The following is a 24737-nucleotide window of genomic DNA, read 5'->3' on the forward strand; positions in this document are numbered from 1 at the left end:
ATTAAACAGGAGTCAGCCATACAGTCTCTGTATCCCTATAATACCGCGCATTTATGGCGCACATGTCCAAGACGTCTGAAGAGGCCATTTTACACTGCGTGCCAACTCCAAAAAGGATTTTCTATAAACACTTTGAGAATGAAACACTTAGGTCGTTGCAAATTTGTACATTTACTAACTGGTGTGAGGTGTGTGTGAAGGGGTAATCCAAATATACCAAGAGCCAAACCCGCGGGCAATGGGAAACGTAGAGTCTTTTGCTTTCGCTCCTTGGGCCGTTCTTGGAATTACAGTACAGACCCATTGAAGCGAAGGGGACACCGTGCCAATATCAGACACAGCCCACGGTCAGGGGCGGCATGGTTTCTTCAGACAACCCCTTTTTCTGGGGTGTTACCTGGTAGGGTAGGGATTAGGGTTGGTAGAGTTAATAAAGCATGTTGTGTATAGTTGTGGCCAGTAATCGGTGATTTGCAACGACGTTCTAGGGAAGTCACAGAATGGGCGGGTTCACACCAGCACCCGGTTTCCGCTTTGCAGGTTTTCGTCTTCTGCCTGAGAAACTGGACATGAGACGGAAACCCGGCAGTCACTTTTCAAACCCATTCACTTGGATGGGTTTGCAAAGTGTCCGCCCGTGAGCGTTTTGTTATCTCTGCGGCGAAAACGGGTTTGTTTGTTTTTTTAAGTTGGACATGCAGGAACACAAAACGCTCACGGGCGGACACTGACTGCCGGGTTTCCCACAAAGAGGAGACCGGGGCGCAGATGTGAAGCCGCCCTAACAGTGATATGTGGGCAGCAGTTACACTATGTGGCAAAACTCAAAGAAAGTCGTATTAAACTCTGGAGACAGAATTAACCTGGCGACTATGGTCGAGCGTGATCCTCGGTTCAGCAGACCACCATGGTCACCATTACTGTCTTATCTATGTGTGGTCGCACCGATAACATGTGCCAAGAACACGCGTGTGCTAAATCAGAAGTCAACATCGCACGTCAGCAGGTTTTATTTCCATCACACTGTTCAGCGACATCCGGCTGATGAAGAAGAAGTACAAGTACAACTCGCCCTCCCCGATATGAGACACGTAAAGCATTACCGCCACTGAAGAACCTTTATGCGTATGTCTAAGGCTCTGTTCACACTGCTGGGTTTTTTGTGTTCTCCATCGTCTGCAAATACATGTAAATTTTTAAATTTTTTTAAATTTTTTTTGCTGTATAGAATATACTGATCGATATGAGCAGCTGTGAATAAAGCCTTACTTCTTTGCAGGGGTTTTCTGAAGGATTAACCCCTTAGATAACCCCCCTACAAAGATGGCGAATGACGACGCAGTCAATAAAATAAAACCATTCCTGAATGTTAAAGCTAGATAGGCTATAGAAAAACGGTTCATTTATACTTCATTGCCATGTAAAAAAAGTGAAGTCATGTGCACAGGACCCCCCCCCCCCCCCTCTGGGAGACCCCACAAGCCCCCGAGCGTTTCCCTTCCGTACACATTGAGATTTATATAATAATAATAATTAATAATAATAATACATAATTTAGACATTTAAAAACCTTTCAATTTAGAAAAGACCTTAAAATTTTCCTTGGCACTGGGGGGGGTTAATAAAATTTGTAGCTACATTTTTATTTTTCACCAAGAAGGACTTGCAGACCCCCGTGAGAATCCCATTTTATGGGCTGAATACAGAGAAGCCTTGCTTCACGTAACACCAAAGTATATCCCTGCCATGGGCTGAAAACCAGCTACGCTTCTGTACAATCTCCACGTTGTAAGAACCTACAACTCTGCAAAGAACAATACTGGGAAATACAATAATCAATACTATAGGCCGGTCGTGGTTAAAGGGATTCTGTCGTTAAAATCACATTTTTTTTCTCGACCACATGTAGGAATAGCCTTAAAAAAGGCTATTCTCCTACCTTTAGATGTCTTCTCCGCGCCGCCGTTGGGTAGAAATCCTGGGTTTTCATCGGTATGGAAAAGAGTTCTCTCATAGCACTGGGGGCGGGCCCCAGCACTCAAACAGCACTGGGGGTGTTCCCAATGCAGCGAGAGAAATTTCCAGTGCCGCCTTCATCTTCTTCAGGAACTGGCTCTCTGAACGTCCTCTTCCGGAACTGGGTTCAAACTTCGGCTCTGCCATGCGCATGCCCACAGGCCACAAGAAAATGGCCGCTTGCACAGTTTACTATGTAAGCAGCCATTTTTCTTGTGGTCCGAACATGCATGGTCTGCTCTGATCGAGGCCTAGAAGATTGAAACCCAAGATGGAAGAAAACGCAGGGAAAGGCCGTTCCTGAAGAAGATAGAGGCAGCGCTGGAGAGTTCTCTCGCAGCATTGGGGACCGCCCCCAGTGCTGCAAGAGAACTCACATACCAAAGAAAAACGGGATTTCTACCGAACGGCGGCGCAGAGAAGTCATCTAAAGGTAGGAGAAGAATAGCCTTTCTTAAGGCTACTCCTATGGTGTGATTTTAATGATAAAATCCCTTTAATGTTATCATTGATATATCATGGAAAATAAAATCATACCCTGTTTTACCCAATCTGAAGATTGTATCCAAGCTATGTAACCTACTGATTGTAAAATAGTGTTTTTCTTTAATCTCTCCTGTGGTCTAAGTGTCTCCGAACAGTCCTTCACCCAGTCCATAATACTTCTATAATTTCATATATTTATATATATAGTCTCTAGATTTTTTTTTTTTTCTCTTGCGTATATGAGCTTTTATATGTGATGTGCGCGCTCGGTTCTGGTTTGTATCTTACATAACACGATCCTTTCGCAGCTGTTGTCTGCCATGTCTCTAAAGTACCTATAGCTACCCTTCTCTAACACGGTAAGACAGGACAAAGGAACAAAGCCCACAAACCATTAAAAAAAAAGAGAAATGCATATGTTTCATCATATAAAGTACTTGGAAGGCTAATTTGATATATTAAAATCTGCACAACCCCCTTTCACTTCCGAAAGACAGGATTTATGGTGTCAAACACTTACTCCGTCCGACCCAGAAAACATAGATGTGTGGTCTATGGAACGTACTACTAACTACAGGCGGGGAGGATCCATGGACCCCCCCCCCCCCAGACACGGACAAAGGTTTGACCATAGACAAGGGAAGGGATGTATCTTCCCCCGTAGTTCCGACATAATGCGATAAGCTTTATAAAATAAATAGTTTTTTTAAAAAGTCGTCGTGCATGATATCAGGAATAAAAGATTCCTCTGTAGGATGATGGAAAAAAAAACAAAAAAACATTCATAATGCTATGAAAATTTCTTTTAAATAAGTTTTCCTTTTCTTAAATAAAAAAAAAAGCAGCGTCTCCTCGCAAGACGGTCAGGAAAGCGTTAAATGGATATGGCTGAAAACCAAAAAAATAAGTTGTGCAGAGCTGATTTGTCCTCAGTGCCAGCCAGACAAGACGGTAGGTTATGGCAGTCTTCCTTTCGAAACGGGACACAGTGTTGTGGAAAAAAAAAAATAAGAAAAAACTTAGAGGCAGCAAGAAAAAAAAAAAAATACTCCGGGGTTCTTCAATGTTTCAAGCCGGCGTCTAAGCGCAACCAATGCAGGCCCTGACGGGTATAGCGTACCAGTTCTGTCATAGTGCTCGAGTTGAAGATCAAGGGGCCCATGACTTTATCCAGTTCTGTAAAAAACTCTGAAAAAGAAATGCGAGATTTCAGAAACGGAGCGTTTACCACAAGACCGCGGTTCGGCCGATAACCCTGGGGAAAAAAATCGCAACGTACCGCTTTGCTCTTTACAGAGCTGTTCAGCTTGGTCCCAAATTTCAGTGGCGTATAGAAAATTGGATGTGACCTGGACGTAGCTGGCAGCCATTTGGTGAATCCTCTGCGGAATAGTCACTGATGAAGTCCCACCCGAGGAGCTAGAAACACTGGAGGTATAGTTGTTGGAACTGCCAGGGGACAGCTTTGGAGACACTGGAGAAGGCATGCTGACAGATTTACTGTAAGAAAGGAGAAGACAAAGAGGATCAGTCTGAGAATAAGGCCACGTCATAATCCGCCTCTGACCAATAGAGGTCTATGTAGATCACTAACTTATTTTTTTCCGTAAGCGGCAACGTGCCGCTCACGAAAAAAAGAAGCGAGCTGCCCATTCTTCAGGTGGACTCCCGCAGTGTCTGCCTCGCGACACCTCCCTCCGGACTAAGCCCATTCATTTGAGCCTACTCCGTGTCACTCTGAGGACCAAAATCCGCCAATCCACTCCCCGTGTGAACGGCGACTGCAGCCCCAAACCATTCAATATATATAGAGCAGGTTCTAGGAAGATCAGAAAGACACGGAGCATTGGAACACCCTCAGGCTGCAGACTTGGTAGGGTGCATGAAGCCCAAGACAACACAATCTTGAGGCATAAATATGTCTTATTACATCTTAGGCCCAGTTCACATCTGAGTTTGGTATACCGTTTGGAGTGGTTTCCGCATTGACAAGTGGTGAGCAATGAAAGCACACAGACCCCATAGACTATAATGGGGTCCGTGTGTTTTCCATGCGGTGTACGCAAGAGTTATGTGGAGAGGAAAATAGTTCATGAAGTACTTTTCTCTCTGTATGTTCCATGCGGACACTGCACGGAAAACACACGGACCCCATTATAGTCCATGGGGTCCGTGTGCTTTCAAAAGCTCACCGCTTGTCAATGTGTTCAGTATTCTGTTCGGGGGGTTTCCATGCGGACTCCGAACGCAGATGTGGACCAGGCCTAAGAAATAACGCACTGCACTATATTACACATAAAGATCAATGACTATGGTGGGCGCTCCATCAATGGAAATCTTCAAGCGGAATCTGGATAAACATATAGCTGGGATGATTTAGGAAAACCTGCACTCGCAGGGGGTTGGACCCGATGGCCCTTGAGGTCCCTTCCAACTCTACCAAAAAGTAAAAGTAAATGACTAAGGATATTTATAACACCCCAAAGCATAGAAGATACGCCACAGCCCATCTCTAGTGACTCAGGATGAAAATCATCAGTTTTTCACCATGTCACTTCAGGCACGGGGCGATATCCCCAGCCAAATCTACATGCTTATAGTCGGAAATGAAAGGAGAATTTTCTTACCTTCCCATACCCGGCGATGGAGCTTGTGAATTATTATAAGAATTCTGTATTTAAAAAAACAAAAAAACAAGTGTAAGGAATTATTCAGTGTACAACGCTGAGATTCTCTTTATAACGTACAATATTCCAGGTTAGTAGACCAGTCCGCGCTGTGACCTGTACAAGGCCTCACCGCCATTACTACATGAGGCAGCTACAAAGACACAAGCGGTCTGTACGATACCTACACGGAGAACAAGGACGGCCAGAAGATGGTCGCACTTACCTTTAGGTGCTCGGTTAGGGTTTTGGAATACTTTAGGGCACTTTCTTTCTTCAGTTTAAACAATCTCAAGTAGAGGAGGGACTGACATCGGAGACTACAAAGACACAATACAAGTATATAAGGTTGTTCTTTATCACATCTAATGTATACCTTCATACATGAGTATATGTCTTAGCTATACACAGATTCTCGGGGCACAGTGACTGGAGAGACTGATATTCTTAGGAGTGTGTATAAGGACGACGTCTCCTTACAGAAATACATTAGACTGGGTACCTACCAGAGAACTCTGAGTCTTTTATCTGCGGCTGTGGCGTCGGGTGCTGAAGAGCTTTTCAGTTTCATAGTATACCTAAGAAGTAATGAAGATCCGTCAGATCATTGATACAACTTTGACATACACAAGGTTAATCCGAAGTTTTGGGCTACATTTATCTAAAATGAGGCAGGCGTTAGACTCTAGGCCCCCACCCATAACCCCAACAATAGGGGCTGCCCGTGTCTTCACATTATGGCTATGAATACAGATATAATGAATGAAGAACCCCTATACATACTTAATCAGCTCCACAGTCTCCGAGTACATAGGGAAGGGGGATTTGGACTCTTGCACGCTTTTCTCCAACGCGTTCCCGCACTCGATGAAGGAGACCACGGCGTCCAGGTAGTATACGGCTTTCTCAAACCTGTCAGACTATAGGGATAGAAGAATTCGGTCAGTGTCCTGTATATATAGGTAGACACAGAGCTATACAATAATGGCGGCTACCCTCTGCCTACTCAGAACTGCAGTAGTTTTAGATTTGGCGCTTTTCTACATATACAGCACGTGGCAGGAATACAATAGACATTTACCAGGGCATCCGCATTGTGCTTCAGCTTCTTGGCTTCTTGCAGATAATGGTCAGCCGAATGATTCCTGGGAGGGGAGAAAAAAAAACGTGTAAGTAACGCAATCCAGCAAAACAAGCGAGGAATGAATGACATCTGATAACGTACAGAGGATGAAGACAAGGTCTCCGATACAAAGCGCAGTATATTCTAAGAAGTGAAGTGGCGACCGAAAGGGATTTTCCACAATAGCAAGTGATAGCAAAATGCTAAAATACACCATCACTTATTAATGGAAGGGGTCCAAGTGCTTAGTAAGATCCTTAGTAAGCAGCATGTTCCTTCTCCACATAAGCAGGGGTATCAGATTCTCTGATGAGTGATATTCTGACCTCTATCTACCTAAAACAAAAAAAACAGAACTTCTGTATTACCTGTCCTCAAACGTCAGCTTTGCTCTTCGGGATTTGTTGTCAATGGGTGGTATAAAGGCAACAGCAGCGATATTGTTGGAAGTTTTCTCCTAGAAAGAACAACGTTTTCCAGAATTATTACAGGATACACGGCTTTCTATCCAAGAAGGTGCTTAAAGGGGTTTTCCACCTCAGCAACTTAAGTTACAGATCCGTCCAACTGCAGGGAACATCATGTAATCCCAAGAACCCAGGGGGATTTGTGGGAAAGGTGCGCGTTCACATTCCATTAACTGCTGGGGACTGTCACAGTTCCAGAGGTCAAAGCATCACCGACCAGAAACTTATCCACCAAGTTAGTTGCTAATATAAGTAGATGAGGTGGAAAAACCCCTTCAAAAAGAAACCGAACATTTTTTTTTTCCAGTTGGTATGGGCAATTGGCCAGCACAGGTGCAGCATCAAAGGTAATAAGGGCATATTTCTTATAACTACCCATAAGAGTCTTAAAGGGATCCTACCATTAAAACTAATTTTTTTCTGACTAACACGTAGGAATAGCCTTAAGAAAGGCTATTCTTCTCCTACCTTTAGGTGTCTTCTCTACGCCGCCATTCGGTAGATATTCCCAGTTTTCTTCAGTATGCAGATGAGTTCTCCTGCAGCACTGGGGGCGGTCCTCAGCGCTCAAACAGCATTTGGGGTGTCCCCAATGAAGCGAGAGAACTCTCCAATGCTGCCTCCATCTTCTTCTTGAACGCCCTCTCCCTTTGTCTTCTTCCATCCTGGGTTTCAATGTTCTAGGCCTCGGGCAGAGCTGAATGCACATGCCCATGGCTACAAGAAAATGGCCACTTACACAGTTTACTGTGTATGCGGCCATTTTCTTGTGGCCGTGGGCATGTGCAGTCGGCTCTGCAAAAGGCCTAGAAGATTGAAACTCAGGACGGAAGACGACGCAGGGAGAGGGCGTTCAAGAAGTAGAAGATGGAGGCAGCATTGGAAAGTTCTCTGGCAGCATTGGGGACGCCCCCAGTGTTGTTTGAGCGCTGAGGACCGCCCCCAGTGCTGCGAGAGAACTCATTTGCATACTGAAGAAAACCGGGATTTCAACCAAATGGCGGCGCGGAGAAGACATCTAAAGGTAGGAGAAGAATAGCCTTTCTTAAGGCTATTCCTACGTGTTAGTCAGAAAAAAAAAAAAAAAAAAAAAAAAAAAAAAAAAAAAAAACAGTATCCAATGATAGGATCCCTTTAAGACAATTGTCATACCATGGAAGAATGTCTGTTGCTCTAATCCATCAGAGGACACCTTGGTGATAGAGCAAGGACTCCATCATGGTTGTTACTCACAACAGAAACCATGACACAGATGTGAACAGGTCCTGAGATGAGATCTATGACGACAGTTTCCAGGACTAATGTTACAGTCCTTTAACACATTATAAAGCTGTAACGGAACGGCTGGTAAAATGTAATGCAGAACCAATAAGCTGTAGCCAAATAAATTCCAAATGGTATATGGTTTGTTGGGGCCAAAACAAAGATAGAAATGTTTCTGGTCACCAAATAGGATGATAATAACACAGGAGGACTGAGCGGAGTCTTTCCTAGTTACCTTGGGCTCCTTTGTAGTGTTGGAGGACTTCCCTTCCGTCTTTCTTTGCTTGGCAGAGTTACTTTTGGTGCTGCCCTCTTTAGTGCTGCCACTGCTGCCCGATTTCAGGGATGACGACTGACTAACCGTTCTCTTCCGCTCGGTCTTTGACTCCTTCTGTAGTGCGGGAGGCGCAGGAGAGGGAAGGGGATCTTTTTCTTTAACTGAATTCTGCTTAGAGGACCTGAACATACAAATAAATAAATAAATTAACTCTCAACCAGTCTGATATCCTATGCTAAAGGAGAGATTATGCATCGAGTTTCAGAAGACTCCTTGAAGTGAAGGCTAAATGTTGTAGAAAAGTCGACTATAAAGCAGACACTTCTAAAGCAAATTCTGCAACGTTTAGCCACAGCTTTAAAGGGAACCTATCACTCAGACATGATTTTTTTCTAAGTACCACGTCGGAATAGCCTTAAGAAAGGCTATTCATCTCCTACCTTTCATCGTCTTCTCCACACCGCCGTTCGCCTACAATCCTGATTCTTGTCGGTATGCTAAAGAGCTCTCTCACAGCACTGGGGGTGGGCCCCAGCATTCAGACAGCACTGGGGGCGTCCCCAATGCTGCGAGAGAACTCTCCAGCACCGACTCGTCTTCTTCAGCAGGGTCATCCTCAGCCTCTTCTTCCGGCAGTGGCTTGTAACTTCTAAGGTCTCCGGCCTTGGGCAGAGCAGACTGCACAGAATTGAAAGCGGCCATTTTCTCATGGCCTGTGGGCATGCGCAGTATGCTCTGCCCAAGGTCTAGAAGTAAGACGCCGCCGGAAGAAGAGGATGAAAATCTGCGAGAGAGCTAATTTACATACCGACAAGAATCGGGATTGTAGGCGAACGGCGACGCAGAGAAGACAACGAAAGGTAGGAAACGAATAGCCTTTCTTAAGGCTATTCCGACATGTTACTTAGAAAAAAAATCATGTCTCAGTGATCGGATTCCTTTAAGACAAATACCAAAGCAAGCATCAGCGCCGATCATTAACTCACTCTCTGCTGGACGTCTTGTGGTTTGATGACTTCTCCTCCAGTTTCTGTTTCTTGCTCTCATTACCCCGGACCTCTTCGTCATTCTGAAAAAACGTATAAGTCAGAATATAGTAAATGTACGGATAAAAGAGTCGCCATGCCTACTGACAAACCTGGATCACCGTATTGTAATGGACACGGAAAAAATAGAAAACTCTGCAGCCGGTATTAAGTATGCAAACCTCATTCAAGGAATTCAGAGATGAAACCAAATACAATTGTGAGATCTTTGTAATAGAAATTAGAAATGTACAGTAGCAAAGTAGTAAGTACAGTAACAAAGAAAACAAAAAATCTTAAGAATTATGAAAAGTCTATCACAGCTATCCCAAGCCCATGAAATAAGAGGAGTCTGTACTCGTGCACTGACGTTGTGTAATGTCCCACTCCGGATTTCCTAACAGACGTAGTGATGTAAATATTAAGTTTGCTCTGGGGTTACCATGGTAGATTCAACGTGTCAGATATTCTGACACGTGACCTTTGCCCTATGCACAGACGACTAGGGCGGGGGGGGGGGGGTATTAGGGTCTATTTAGGGTGTTTGGTTTTAGGTCTGTAACACACTAGCAGCTACAAATCACATGTAGATAATACAGTAATGTAGTTTCATATCGCTCTGGAGGAAAAAAACGAAAAAAAAAACAACCTACTGCTGAAAAATATCATCAAGTCATCTGACCCTTGTGTGCCGGGACACTCAGCGTAACCTAAGGAACAACTTTTACAAAAAATTGTCCGGAGTCAGCAGGGTAAGGTTATTTTTGGTATAATGAGGAATTGATACTTCCTGCAGCAATTCCTCACGGTTTTCTAGATCTCGGTTTGCTGTCATTCATTCTGTTACTTCTGTTAAGATAAAGATCAGTCCACGGTCATGTGATGAACACCCGGGTGCACGGCTCATTACAAAAATCAGATTGCAGTGCAGAGACTGTAACAAGCCGTGCATCCTTTATATGGCTACGGACTGACTTGTACCCGCTGGAAATAAAGAATGAAAGGGCAAGTAGGGATCTAGAAAGCTGATACAAAAAGTCAACTCCTTTAATAGATACACGCACGTCCATGTGCAGTCTACTGCCCCGTGGATACTATCCGCATGCTGTCCGTGCCTGTTAACCATTTATAATCCTGTCCCGTTGTTTCAGTATCAGTATATGTCTCCGTATCGGAGTCCTCTCTGATGACTGAAGACTCGGGAGAGCTGTAGACACATTAGTAAGTCAGCAGCAAGAACTGGCAGTAATGTCTCAAGGGTTTGTGCCAAGGAAAAACAGGTCTGCATACACCCAGAAGAAGCTCTAGACCTCCCCTTGGGCTGTGAGGTGCAATACCAGCCAATGCACAGATATATGGCGCAGGTACTGTCCAGATACAAAGGGGCAACACGAAGCGCGGCCAAATGGGCTTCTTAGAAAGTGATGGTAAGTCGCCAATATGGTGGCGTACTGCGTCACTGCTAACACAATACAAGGATTGTAACTTACTAATACAAGGATAGGTCTATTCGGTGCCAGAGGCCCTGATCTGTAAATGGCTGAATAATAGCACTAATAGATGTAACGAAGACGAAGAGGAGAACAGTAATAACTAGATGGTATGAAGTCAGCCATAGTGGAAAACATCCCCATTATTGTCCTCTACTCGGCTGCAGAGGAACCTGGATCACAAAACAGGGAATAGCGTAATACTACAGCGGCCGGCAGCCATCCTACTAATATTAGTAATGGGAAAGTTTGGATGTTTGTTCCTCGACCACGGAAAAACGGCTGAACGGATTTGGATGAAATTTGGCACATATATAGATTGTAACCTGGATTAACACATAGGTTACTTTTTATCCCAGTAAACGGTTATGAATTTATGTTCACATTCTATACTAAACAGCATCTACAGCAGTTTATCTCAGGTCCCAGGTATGTTATCTCTCTATGTAAATACTAAGCTAACCCTGAGTACATTGTGTACAAGCATTTGCATATTATCTGATCTGCTCCAGGCAGTGATGACACACGGGATAGGAAAACACCTCTAATCCAAATTGGCAGTTTGCCAATTTTAACATGCCGGGGAAAAAGAAAATCTAATTTGTTGCAAAATTCTAAAACAACGAGAGCTATGAAGGAAGCCAGAAGTCACAGAGTTCTCCTCAAGCTTTGCTGATGATGCCCCTGAGCTCCAACAACACGCTTATTATATATTGTTGATTGTTCCAGCAAGCTGCCGGAACAATCACGGGCACAGCGCGAGGAACACGTTCAGCAACAGGACAGCTTGACAGCTCCCAAAACACCGGAGCAGGCAGATCATCAACGCCAACAACACACATTATAATGGCGTCCCAGCGAGCTGCTGAGATGCCGTAACAATCACAGGCACAGCGTGAGGAACAATTTCAGCAGCAGGACAGCTTGAGAACTGCTGGAGCAGGCGAACCATTGTCAGCAGCAATTTGCTGAATATAGGCGGATCACCGATGCCAACAACACGCAGACGAAGTTGCGGGCAGAGGCGAGTGGTATTATAACCGCAGCATGTATTGTGGTGCCACTGCTAAGGACAACAGAGGCTTCAGCTGTGACCTGCAGTGAATTCCTATAACAATATAGGAAAGATGGTATAGGTCACACCGTAACACTGTATAGGTCATAGCCCTTGGTGCTTCTGTTTAATACTACAGGCTAATTCTCCCCCTCCCCCCAATACTTGCCTCTGAAAACTACCAAAGGTACAAACACAATGTAACCGAATAATACACGTCTGCTGAAGACCAACCTTATGTTTCCGCTTCCCTTTGCCGGGAGGTTTTTCCGTCTGTTTTTGTGTTTCTTTCGGATGTTTCTCCGGTGCGGGTTTTTCGACCTTCGGTGGTTCAGTCTCTTTAAAAGGCCTCCCCGGTATCCGTGATAACAGGCTCAAGTCAATTTTAACAATAAGTGGGTATCTGTCCTCAGGCTCACTTATGGGGGAAAGAAGCTCTTTCTCTTCCATAGGAGAGAACAATCGTTGCCGAAAAATGGCATCGTCCTCCTCGATGGAGGGTTTAGCTGGAGGAGTCCTATTGCTCTCAGAATATTTGGGGGTTTGGGACGAAGGAGGAAGGCTTTCAATTTCATCAGAGTCAGAAGATGAGGTATCGGTGTCTACAAATTCCTTGGATTTTTGAGAGGGTTTACTGGAGCTCTTGCTCTTTTTTCTCTCGGCGGCGGGTCGAGGTGAGGATTTGGGCTCTTTCTTTATACTGGGTTTTCGGGATCCTTTTGTGGCGGCTTTATGGCGGTTAGCGGGTAGGTTGGTGGTCATTTCCGCCGTGGTAACACTTTCGATTTTGAGCTCTCGCCTTGGAGCTTCTACAGTTGTTTTATCAAGTTTTTTTGGTTGCTTTTTCCCAACATTTCTCCTCTGCGATGTACCGTCGCTTTGCCCCGGAGACTTCTGTCTGCCACGACTCCCCTCTGAGCCTTTCTGGGCGGCCTTAGATTCTCTGACCGGGGTGGTACTCAACTCCTTGGCTCCGCTTGGTTCGGTGTAGTTTGCTACGGTCACCGGCTCTTGAGCATCCTTTTTGTATCCCTGTGATGACGGAATATTACTTTCCACAGAAGAAGCCGGAGACACTTTATGTGGATTGACTTTATTCAGCCAATTGTCCAGTTGCCATTTATTTGATGGTGGAGGTTCGGGCTTAAAAAGAAAAAAAAAAAAAAAGTCACAATATTAGCGAGACACAAAATGTTGCCCCTTAGGGCCGGTCCACATGGAGAAATTTGACGTTCGGGCAGAATATTTCTCCGTGATGAGTTTAAGGTTAAGGCGCCACGGGCCGTATCCACAGCACTAAAGCGCTGCAAGAACCACCGCTGCGTGAACGCATTGTGGTTATTTCCGCAGCGCTTTTAAGAGAACGTTCACAGAGTTTTCCTCTGCAGACTCTCACTTAACATTATACCTATGGGAAAGCCGCCAGCGTTTCCGTAGATATAATTGACATGCTGTGATTTGCAAAGCCGCAACGGCTTTGCAAATCGCAGCGTGTCCGCGCTGCGATCTTTTCCGCAAAGTGGGGATGGGATTCGCATGAAATAATAAGTCTCCTCCTGGCAGAGACTTGTTATGTAAATCACCATTTAGCCTTAAATCCATTCAAAATATACCTTCGAAAAATGCAAATCTTTAAGGCGCAACTCCGCAAACAAAAACAAGCCCAATTTTGAATACATTAAAGGTGTAAAAGAAAGGAGGCGTCTCTCAGTAACGCAATGGTTTACAAACTCAGGAGACCTAGGGCCGATTAAGAAATTTTAGGTAGGCCTCAGCCACCAACTTTGGGCCAAACCACTGAAGGTCGGACTTTTTTTTGCCCAAGCCGACGGAGAAACAACGTATGACTGATTGGTATATTGACCACGTATAGAGTTATATACGCTATGCTATTCGGTTTTTACCTCAGGAGAGGCACTGCGGGAGGGTTCATTGGCCTCGCTATCGCTGGAGCTGCTTTCACTTTCAGAATCGGATCCGGAGCTGCTCTCTGATCCGCTGTGACTGCTCGAATCATCCCTCGAATTCTCCGCTCCCTCGCTGTTAGGCTGTGACGGCTCGGAGTTGCTAATGGAGGAGATTAACAAAGTCATTAAAACGTTACTATTCCCTCCGATGGTAACGTAACGCACAAACCTTGTAAACGTTCCCTTCTCTTTTTATTAACAGGACTGCAGAAACGCAAGCAATTGTCCCGACATGCCCCGGTAATGATTTCATGTCACATCATCTTTCCCCAAACAATGGATCTTAGCACTCGGGAGAACGGAAACATTCCCTAAGGAAAGCCCGCCATTGTGCTTGATCCAGGAACAATGAAGGTGCACGGAGCGGAGGACCCCGGGGCAGCCCGCGCACTACTTCATTAGCTCTTTGCTATCGCTGCAGCCTGCAATCCTGCTGTAACTAGGAACCGGAAACTGGCAGCAACTTTATAAAACCGGTTTGTCACCCAGTTACATAACACGGCAAATTATACAGAGACGCCCTCCCCCCCTGCCTTCTCAACGTCTACCCGGTGTATATTACTCATACAGTATCTTTTTAAGCAAATTACCATAAAATGAACAGTACGAGCGAGCAGAGACCGAGACAAGATAGCAGCAGAATTACGTATACAGCTCTGGATTAAAGACTTGCTGTAGCTTTGGATCAATACGAGCTATGAGCACATTATTCAACTACATTGATTCTATATGTTGTACAAAGATCAACATGTAAACCAGTAGATTGGAACAAAAATGCAAACTACACAATCATGGCCACCATATAGGTGTGTGGAGTCTTATTAAGCCATGAGCGCTCCACTGTGCAAAGGAACATGGGAAGAATATGCAAATGTGACTTCCATGATGTAATTAGGAAGACAGTGCCTCAGTCATGCACACCAATAGAGGGCGCTCACTGAGGCTGCTTGACTGCTGCATGACTGAGGCTCTGTCTTCCTAATTACATCATGGAAGACAGACTTGCACATCCTCAGTGAGCGCCCTCTATTGGTGTGCATGACTGAGGCAATGACTTCCTAATTACATCATGGAAGTCAGATTTGCATATTCCTCCCATGTGAAGTCTATAGTGGAGACTAAGGTGCAGATGTGAACCTAACCTATGTGAGTACACATAACCCATAAAGCGTGATGGCTAACCAATACCTAATATAGTATAAGCACAATGCCCATAATAAACCGCCAAAGCGTTGCACACTTACCTCCCTGGTGCATTGGTCGGGACAGTTTTATCACAGTCCTGAAAAAAAATAATACACAAGCTCGTAAATAACCGAAACCAATCCAGGTCAATACGTCCACAACGAAATATGGGAGCGTTTGGAATAACAACGGACTAAAATAATAGAATTAACCCCTGATGGGCACATGCATGGCTTACTGTAGCTATAATAACAATGTTGTAATTGCTGGTAACAGATGTTGTCTCCTTTATGTGAAACCCTGCTTTAATTCAATGCTTTCCCTTGCTTCTGTCCCCTGCTTGTCACTCTGCACGGCGCACGAATGCAGGGAAAATAAGGGTTGGGGGTCACTTCAATCAGGCATCATAAGACGCGGACACATTCTGGAGTCCTATCAAAGGGGAGATTCTCACCTCTCATCTGACACTTGTGTGTGTACAAGTCTCAAGGGAAGGGATAAGGAGGTGCAGGATTTCACAGAAAGGACAAAATGTGTTGATAAAGTAGATTACAAGATGATTAATGACACAAATACTGCCAGAAAATCATTAGTTGTCTGAAACTTTAGTTACGCTTTAACCAATATAGAGTGATCCAACTTCTGCTCCTCCGCCAGATTCTGAGGAGTGTTAGCAATTGCATATTCCATAAAGGGGAGCAATAGGTACAGGGGAGCCAAATGTATTTTAACAGGATTTATCAGTCTTTTTATGAGGTTGGACATTACCTGATCGCCATCGCTGTCCTCACTGCTGCTCAGCTTCAGGTCCTCCTTCAGCATGCTGGAAAACAAGAGATCGACCAGCTAAACAAGAGCCCCATTTACCTTCACCTCAACTAACAGCTACAAGATGGAATACACACGATTTGTATTGTTTCCATCAGATTGAACAGCAAAGAATCGTGGTGGTTAGACCCGGCGTCATAAAACATCCATCATTTGTACACTGCGCTGTATATTTCCATGACATAACCCTGGGACTGAGCCTTGGATTTCTACTGTGGGTTGCACTTCAGGCTATACTTACTGCCATACAATGGAGTCTAGGCTATACTCACCGCCATACAATGGGGTCTAGGCTATACTCACCGCCATACAATGGGGTCTAGGCTATACTCACCGCCATACAATGGGGTCTAGGCTATACTCACCGCCATACAATGGGGTCTAGGCTATACTCACCGCCATACAATGGGGTCTAGGCTATACTCACCGCCATACAATGGGGTCTAGGCTATACTCACCGCCATACAATGGGGTCTAGGCTATACTCACCGCCATACAATGGGGTCTAGGCTATACTCACCGCCATACAATGGGGTCTAGGCTATACTCACCGCCATACAATGGGGTCTAGGCTATACTCACCGCCATACAATGGGGTCTAGGCTATACTCACCGCCATACAATGGGGTCTAGGCTATACTCACCGCCATACAATGGGGTCTAGGCTATACTCACCGCCATACAATGGGGTCTAGGCTATACTCACCGCCATACAATGGGGTCTAGGCTATACTCACCGCCATACAATGGGGTCTAGGCTATACTCACCGCCATACAATGGGGTCTAGGCTATACTCACCGCCATACAATGGGGTCTAGGCTATACTCACCGCCATACAATGGGGTCTAGGCTATACTCACCGCCATACAATGGGGTCTAGGCTATACTCACCGCCATACAATGAGGTCTAGGCTATACTCACTGCCATACAATGGGGTCTAGGCAAAACTCACCGTCATACAATGAGGTCTAGGCTATACTCACTGCCATACAATGGGGTCTAGTTTAAAATTTTTGTCATTTATTTCCACAGTGGGGGGGAATGCAATTATTGCTGTAACTGGCACAAATATGGCTGCTTTACTTGTAACTATGGTGTTATTACGCATATATTTACACTACGGGGTTGTGTACTTGGATCCGTAAAAATACGTTTTTTTGTGGTCAATGTACATCTGAAGATAATCTATTTACATATTCCCTTATAGACTTCATTATAGAGTTCTAATATATATATATATATATATATATATATATATATATATATATATATATATATATAATTTAAAAAATAAAATAAAAGGGGGCTGGTTATATGAGACGCGCTATTATTTAATGGAACAAATTGTGTGAATAGATCCATTATTTTAAATATGGCAATTCGCTGTCTGTTAAAATAAATATAAATAAATATAAAAATAAAATATAAATAAATATATAAATAAACAGGCTGGCAGAAGGCCGGCGAACCCCTGCTGTGTGAATAAGCACTTACTGCGGGATAAATTAAGGATCCGAGAATTACAACTAGGGGTCATGAAATGTACTTTAAGGACATCGGGCTGCTGCCAGCTTAGTGGCATTAGGAAAACTCCCCGTGTGCTATTTATACTCCTCCATAATCCGACATCACACAACTCCCTATCACAATAGCCTGCAATTTAGGACTTGCACAATTCCAGTTACTTTTCCTGCCGACTCGGGTTTCACAAGGTATCGCTATACAAAAGACGCACACGGGGTGAGACTGTCGCTTACCATTTTGGTGGATGACCATTAGATGGTTTCGTTGAGGAACTGTATCTCTCTGTTACAAAGAAACACAATGTTCATGGTATTAGCGAGGGATACATCAAAGCCCTGCACACGAGAACTCGCACCCCCTCCACCAAACAACTGTATTACTGCAGGTAGAAGACACTTACTTTGATCAGCGCTGGAAAAGCTGGATTGTTGAGATTCCTAAAAACAAGGGTTAAAAATGAATCAATAAAATGATAAATAAGCCAAAAAATAAGATAAATTGTTTGGCGACCTCCTGTACTAACCCAAGAAGAGAGAGATTTCACTACTGTATATAACAAAATCAGGGGGTCGTACAGTTCTGGCAAATGTTACTGCTTGTATGATGAAAAGTTTTTTCTAATATACGTTTTGTAACAATTCATCAGTTTTCTAGAACTTGGTTTGCTTTAGTGGATAAGCATCAGTCAAGGGTCATGTGATTTACGGTTCATGGTCATGTGACAGGCACACAGCTGACTGTGGCCCGCCCATCCCCTGACCGAGGCCCGCCCATCCCCCGAGCGAGGCCCGCCCATTCCCCTAATCAAGGCCCGCCCATCCCCCGACCGAAGCCCGCCCATCCCCCAACCGAGGCCCGCCCATCCCCCAACCGAGGTGCTTTATCACAAGCATCCATTTCCCCCATATTACTCAGCAATCCCCGTATTCTTTATCCCCCTTATCTACTTAAATACAAAGATACAAAACATAATAGAAATACAAACCTTGGTTGGGAATGGAAATTTGGAAGGCTCAGTTTTGCACGGGGTGTGAATCGCTGTCAGAGGGGGAGGCCATGAGTGGGTCATCTCCTACAATACAAATGCACAGAAGTGTGAAGAACAAGCCAGGCCAAGCAATAAGAACCTCAGAGATGGAACAATGAATTGATCGTAACGGATGAGGCAGCTGTATACCATAATGGTATAGATTTTTGCCTTGCATGATGTATTGCTCCATAAGTAAGTGCACAAAAATCCACTAAGATACTCGCGGACAATAGGCATTAGACTGCACCTCCTTAAAGGGATCCTATCCTTGGATACCTTTTTTTCTCCCTAACACGTAGGAATAGTCTTAAGAAAGGTTATTCTTCTCCTGCCTTTAGATGTCTTCTCCGCGCTGCCTTTCGGTAGAAATGCCAATTTTCTTTGGTATGCAAATGAGTTCTCTCACAGCACTGGGGGCGTCCCCAATGCTACGAGAGAACTCTCCAGCGCCGCCTCCATCTTCTTCAGGAACGGCCTCTTCACGCATCTTCTTCCATCCTGGGTTTCAATCTTCTATGTCTCGTGCCGAGCCGACTGCGTATGCCCAGTCCACAAGAAAATGGCCGCTTACACCAGCTTACTGTGTAAGTGGCCATTTTTCTTGTGGCCGCGGTGCCAGAGGCCTAGAAGATTGAACCCGGCTCCGGAAAAAGACGCAGGGGGAGGCCGTTCCAGAAGAAGATGGAGGCGGCGCTGGAGAGTTCTCGCAGCATTGGGGACAGCCCCCAGTGCTGCGAGAGAACTCATTTGCATACAGACAAAAACTGGGATTTCTACCAAACGGTGGTGCGGAGAAAACATCTAAAGTTAGGCGAAGAATAGTCTTTCTTAAGGCTATTCCTACGTGTGATCGATAAAAAAAAATAGAAAAAGGAAAAAAATCCACAAGACACACTTACTTTTAGAATTTCATCCACACAGCTAACATCGCCAGATGCGGAGGCCTGAAATACAAAAGGGAGAACGTAACGATGTAAACGGTGCCAATAATCCAAGTTCCTAGCCCATTACCGAAACAATAGTGGGTTCTGCTGTATGTTACACATCTATATGTAGGAGTGTATGTGAACAGGAGTGCACAAAATAACTTACAGTCTGTATTCTATATACCGCAGGTAGAGTCAACAAGCCCTACCTATACGGCCCTGCTATCAAGCTGAATCACCGTGAGGTGAAACTATGGGGCAGTGACGTGTTCGATGGATCTGCAACCTTTGAACGGCTTTGTGCAAGGGAAACGCGTTGAGCGGTGGGAAATGAGAACTGCATTATCGCGGTGACATTTATGGGACTTGTAAACTACCGTATGCACATTCATTGCTGTTGGTTGCATCCGGATACAGATCACCCAAACCCTATAACCTTTAGGTTTCAGAGAGTAGTGAAGCAATGACTTACGTCCAGCGGCTGGGAAGGGATCTTCAGTTTTGTTAAGTGTGCTTTGGAGGACTTCAGCTCGCTCATGCTATTGCCTTGGGACTGGCCGCCGTAGTGTTCGGCGGACGATTTAGGTTCGATCGATTCGGGCCCGTCCATCGGCCGTACGTAAGCGGTAGGTTTTTGCAACATTGAGTTCGACTTGGACATTAAAGAGGGAGGAAATGCTTGTGAGGAGTGCTGTCCGCTGGAGAACGAAGGTGCTCGAGAGGGGGAGTCCCAGTTCGCATCGGGGTCTCTTGGAGATTTGGAGCGCGGACGATCTTTGCTGTGGTGATCTATCCCATGAGAACGGGAATGGCTAGAATTGAGAGCGGACTGCTTTCCTGGGCTGATGGAGCGCGACTTTGAGTGTTCGGAGCTGTGCTGCCCCTTTTTCCGGCTACTGCTATAGGATTCCCTATCGTGCCTTTGACTGTTGCTGCCGCCGCTGCTCCGGCTGTGTCCTCCTTGTGAGCTCGAGGAGGAACGTTTCTGCGATTGAGAAGACGTACTCGGTGCCGGCCCCACAGGAGTCCATTTACTGCTCTGGTGTGAAGAGCTATGTCTCTGGTCGGCATAGAAGCCTTGTCCAGACTTATCATCGGATGGAGGAGGAACGCTGTGCTTGGAGGAGATTCCAAGTGACAAAGGTGGGTCAGTTATCATATCCTTCATCTCATCGTACTTTCCCAGCATACTCTGGATACGGTTGGATAATTTATCTTCCTTTGTCTAAAATGGGGGAAGGCAGAGAGAAAAAAAAAAAAAAAAACGCCATGAAAAATTAGTAATACATCCGGCCGGACAAAATGCAAGACATTGGGCAACAATCCAAAACGAAACTGAAATGGGGGAGAGATAGGAAGACTTCGGTTATTAAATCCGGTCTTCATAAGCCATTGCTGGTGGGGGAGGAGTCTCGTAGATGACGGGGTGAATGCCACTTCATAAATGAGACATAACCTCAGCCCCCCAGCAAAGCCTCACTGAAAGTGGTGAGGATGGTGCAAAAAAAAAAAAAAAAAAAAGTAAAAAAAAAAAATCATGACTGTTCCTTGTACGCCAGAAAACTGGTGTACATGGAATAATAAACCCGCCCCAATTTTTTTTTCTGATGTAAATAATGGATAAAGCAATAACAATGGGAAACGAAGAGGAGGAATAAGTTGTGTATGCGAAGCAATAAAGGAAAACCACACTACTAACCAATTATTTTGATATTAACCATTTCCTTTTTGAAGCTAACCTGGCCGGTGAATTCTGCTCCCCTGTCTGAGGGCAGGACATGAGAAGGAGACGCGGAGCGCTGGGTGATATAGCTTTATATGCTTTGGGGCAGAGGAAACGCTAACAGGACTCCTAGCAGTCAGTGAGAGTCCTACGGAGGAATTTGTCACAGATTTGGGGGCAAATTCCAACCCCCGGGAGCAGATTCCTCCTGAATCCAACTCGCATTATTTTTAAGAGGAGGCAGAGATCGCAACAGGACATGGGAATAAAGAAGTGTCCTGCTTGATATTGCCCTGGATTCTGCCCACGACTCGAGACTCGCTCCGGATTAGGGACCATCCAATCAGGCCTAATCTGGAGCGAGATGCCTTGATGGAATTCTGATGCGTTGCATCGGCGTCCAGTCGTGACTAGCCCGCGCAAAAAACGAAGAGGAATTTCCTCTTTATTTTCTGCCATGTGAACACCCCCTAAGGGCTCGTGCACACGGGGGGCGGATTTTGGCTCCCAGCGTCACTCAGGTCAAAACCCGCCTGCCACAACCGTCGCGGCTTTGTCCTCCGGAGTCGGCTCAGATGAATGGGCCGACTCCGGAGGTTGCTGCCGCCAGCGAGCTGCAGAATCCACCTGAAGAAAGGGCAGCTCGCTAGTGGTCTCCATAGACCACCATTGTATGGAGGTGGATTTTGAGATGAAATCCGCCTCCGTGTGAACTAGCCCTTACTTGTGCCACACCTTATGACTGGCACCAACACGGGGATATCAGTCAGTCAGTCACCGATTGCGGCTGGGTTAGCAGGACTCTCACTGTCTCTCCTAGGAGTCCGGGTCAGATTAGTTCAGGCCAGGACACATCACAACAACAACATTTCATACAGAATTTTAATACTGTTGTTTCGGGCTCATATAAGGGTGCAAACAAGAGATTTTAGATCTATACTGTAATCCACGGCCTAATCGCTCGGCTTTGTGCATACAGGACGTATTTCCACATTGACCTGAAATAACCCTTCCAGACCAGAGACTAAATCCATTCTGATACACAAGAGGGAATCTCAGCACTAAAGGCACAAATGGGTTATCTTGTCATGTAGTAGATGCGTCAGAGCAAAGTACAGAACAGATGAATATCACGACAGAAGGAAGCGGTCACTGTCCAGACCCCATAAGCTCTTCTAACGCGCCAGCGTCCATCACATTACACACCCAACACCTCACCGGGAACCAACAAAGACAACCCAAAGCGCTCGCCTCCCGTAGGCCATCGGTAACGTATCATCTTCCTATACACACCGCTACATACAGTACATATACACTGCAAACAGGCGGGAGCGAGACCAGAGAGGAGGGAAGCTGCCAGGAACTCTTATTCCCCGCAGCTGCCTTTATATCTCTTCCGGTACGGGACGCTTCACAAAATCAGGAACGTGACGTTACATACAGAGACTACGGGATGCGGCAAACCGAAATATTCTTAAACGTGACTGTAGATGAAAACGGAACAAAAAGCAGACCTGTAACGGTTGAGGATCACAGGGGGTGTCCTTATCACTTAGCGGGGGTCTAACATCCCCATCAATCGATAAGCCTTCACTTTTTGTTATTTAGTGTAGAGTGTGAGCCCCATATAGGGATCACAATGTACATCCCCCCCCCCCCTATCAGTGTGTCTTTGTAGAAGACGGGGAGAACATACAAACTCCTTGCAGATGTTGTTCCTGGCGGGATTCGAACCCAGGACTCCAGCGATGCAAGGCTGCAGTGCCAACCACTGAGCCACCGTGTTGACCCCCATTTAATATCGGAGCCCCCCATTTAGGGCCAAACCTTTATAAGATGTGAACACCCCTTTAGTCTAAATTAGGAGGGGACTCGCTAAGTCGCCAGTGTCATAAACAAACGAGGCTTGGTGTAATTATTCCTTAATCCGGAAGCCATTACCTTATGAGTCAGCGCGGTATGGCGAATACGTGAATCAAGTCAGACAATATATTACAAGCCGGGGCATGTGACAGGAAGGCGACCATTGCTTCGGATGCTATATCTCCAAGAGGGATACGGCAACTCGAGCAAAACGGGCCTGCTGTCTACAGTGGAGACAAGTGCATGACAAGTACATAGAAGCAGATGGAGACTTGCCTTGGGAAAGCAGAAAGATTATTACCGTGTGGCACACTTACAACTTTATAAGGTTCAGCAAAGAGAGGAGAGGTAGATGGAAAGGCCTCTTCGCCCTGCTGGATTTCTTGGTTTCGCCTTTCCCTTTCTTTCATACGCAGCACGTTCCGTTCTTCACGGTTCATATTGCTACAAAAAGAGACGTATACAGAGTCAACATTTCAGCAGATAACTACGCTATTGAGTCCACTACATACACCGGGTCAGGGGGGGGATCTCATCCAACCGAAAGCGAGAGAGACACGTATTAGGAGGGAACAATGGCCGCAACCCCTGAAGGATGGAAGCCAATCATTGATATGATGTAATGCCTGTAACTTACAACAACAGGAACGTGTGTATGGATGTTGCTAGGGATGAAAGATGAGTAAGGGGACAGAAATGAAAAAGCCGTCTAACCAGTTTATGACATGACACTGACACTCCGCCGGCAACAAGCACTTTGTATTTTCCAGCAAATTAAACCAAGTTATAAAAATAGAAGTCGCCGACTAAAAGAGCAATAGTGGGAGGAAAAAGCCCCCCCAACCATCAACGTACTACATCTCAGTGCATAGCTGCCATCTGTAAGCTCAACAGATTATAGTTACTGCTCTGTCATCTTCTTAGTCAAAACCGTACAAAAAAAATAAAATAAAATAAAAAATAAAAAAATAAAAATAATAATAATAATAATAATAATAATAATAATAATAATAATAATAATAATAATAATAATAATAATAATAATAATAATAAGTCAGACACTACCAGATAGGCGAGGAATCAGAAGTTTATATAGTATATGGGAGACATAAAAGTCACTAGTCTACAACCACAAACTCAGGGAGAAATGAGAATTAAAGGGATCCTATCTTTTAAACACAATTTTTTCTCTTTAACATGTAGGAATAGCCTTAAGAAAGGCTATTCATCTCCTACCATTCCTTTTCTTCTCCGTGCTGCCGTTCGCCTACAATCCTGTTTTTTCTCGGTATGCAAATGAGCTCTCTTGCAGCACTGGGGGCGGGCCCTAGCAATCAAGCAGCACTGGGGGCGTCCTCAATGCTGCCAGAGAGCTCTCCAGCGTCGCCTCCATCTTCTTCTGCGGTGAGGTCTTCACCGCATCTTCTTAGTTCTAGGCCTCGGGCAAGCTGACTGCGCATGCCCACGGCCACAAGAAAAATGGCCGCTTCCGCCATTTTCTTGTGGCCGGCGGGCACGCGCAGTCGGCTTGTCCTAGGCATAGAAGTAAGAAGACGCCGCCAGAAGAAGACGCGGCGAAGACTTTGTCGCAGAAGAAGATGGAGGCGGAGCTGGAGAGCTCTCTGACAGCATTGAGGAGGCCCCCAGTGCTGTTTGAGTGCTGGGGCCCGCCCCCAGTGCTGCAAGAAAGCTCATTTGCATACCAAGAAAAAACAAGATTTCTACCGAACGGTGGCACGGAGAAGAATAGGAAAGGTAGGAGAAGAAAAGCCTTTCTTAAGGCTATTCCGACATGTTAGGGAGAAAAAAAATTGTGTTTAAA

General features: G+C 45.2%; 1 protein-coding gene across 1 annotated transcript in view; it reads right to left on the reverse strand.

The window, feature by feature from the left end:
* Positions 1–1491: 1491 nt before the first annotated feature.
* AFF4 (ALF transcription elongation factor 4) overlaps positions 1492–24737 on the reverse strand; it is a 50589-nt gene continuing 27343 nt past the window's right edge. Inside the window, exons 3-22 of the mRNA XM_075275072.1 lie at positions 23233–23359; positions 19802–20554; positions 19303–19347; positions 18359–18445; positions 17774–17810; positions 17607–17655; positions 15788–15842; positions 15079–15116; positions 13772–13934; positions 12102–13010; positions 9285–9367; positions 8257–8479; positions 6660–6748; positions 6250–6313; positions 5952–6088; positions 5675–5746; positions 5395–5488; positions 5130–5173; positions 3782–4002; positions 1492–3690 (exon numbers count right to left, since the gene is read on the reverse strand). Coding sequence (XP_075131173.1) covers positions 3563–3690; positions 3782–4002; positions 5130–5173; positions 5395–5488; positions 5675–5746; positions 5952–6088; positions 6250–6313; positions 6660–6748; positions 8257–8479; positions 9285–9367; positions 12102–13010; positions 13772–13934; positions 15079–15116; positions 15788–15842; positions 17607–17655; positions 17774–17810; positions 18359–18445; positions 19303–19347; positions 19802–20554; positions 23233–23355 — 3414 coding nt within the window. The 5' untranslated portion in view covers positions 23356–23359 and the 3' untranslated portion in view covers positions 1492–3562. The remainder of the gene's footprint in view (positions 3691–3781; positions 4003–5129; positions 5174–5394; positions 5489–5674; positions 5747–5951; positions 6089–6249; positions 6314–6659; positions 6749–8256; positions 8480–9284; positions 9368–12101; positions 13011–13771; positions 13935–15078; positions 15117–15787; positions 15843–17606; positions 17656–17773; positions 17811–18358; positions 18446–19302; positions 19348–19801; positions 20555–23232; positions 23360–24737) is intronic.

The sequence above is a fragment of the Leptodactylus fuscus genome, chromosome 5, assembly GCF_031893055.1.
Source record: "Leptodactylus fuscus isolate aLepFus1 chromosome 5, aLepFus1.hap2, whole genome shotgun sequence".
Taxonomy (NCBI): Eukaryota; Metazoa; Chordata; class Amphibia; order Anura; family Leptodactylidae; genus Leptodactylus; species Leptodactylus fuscus.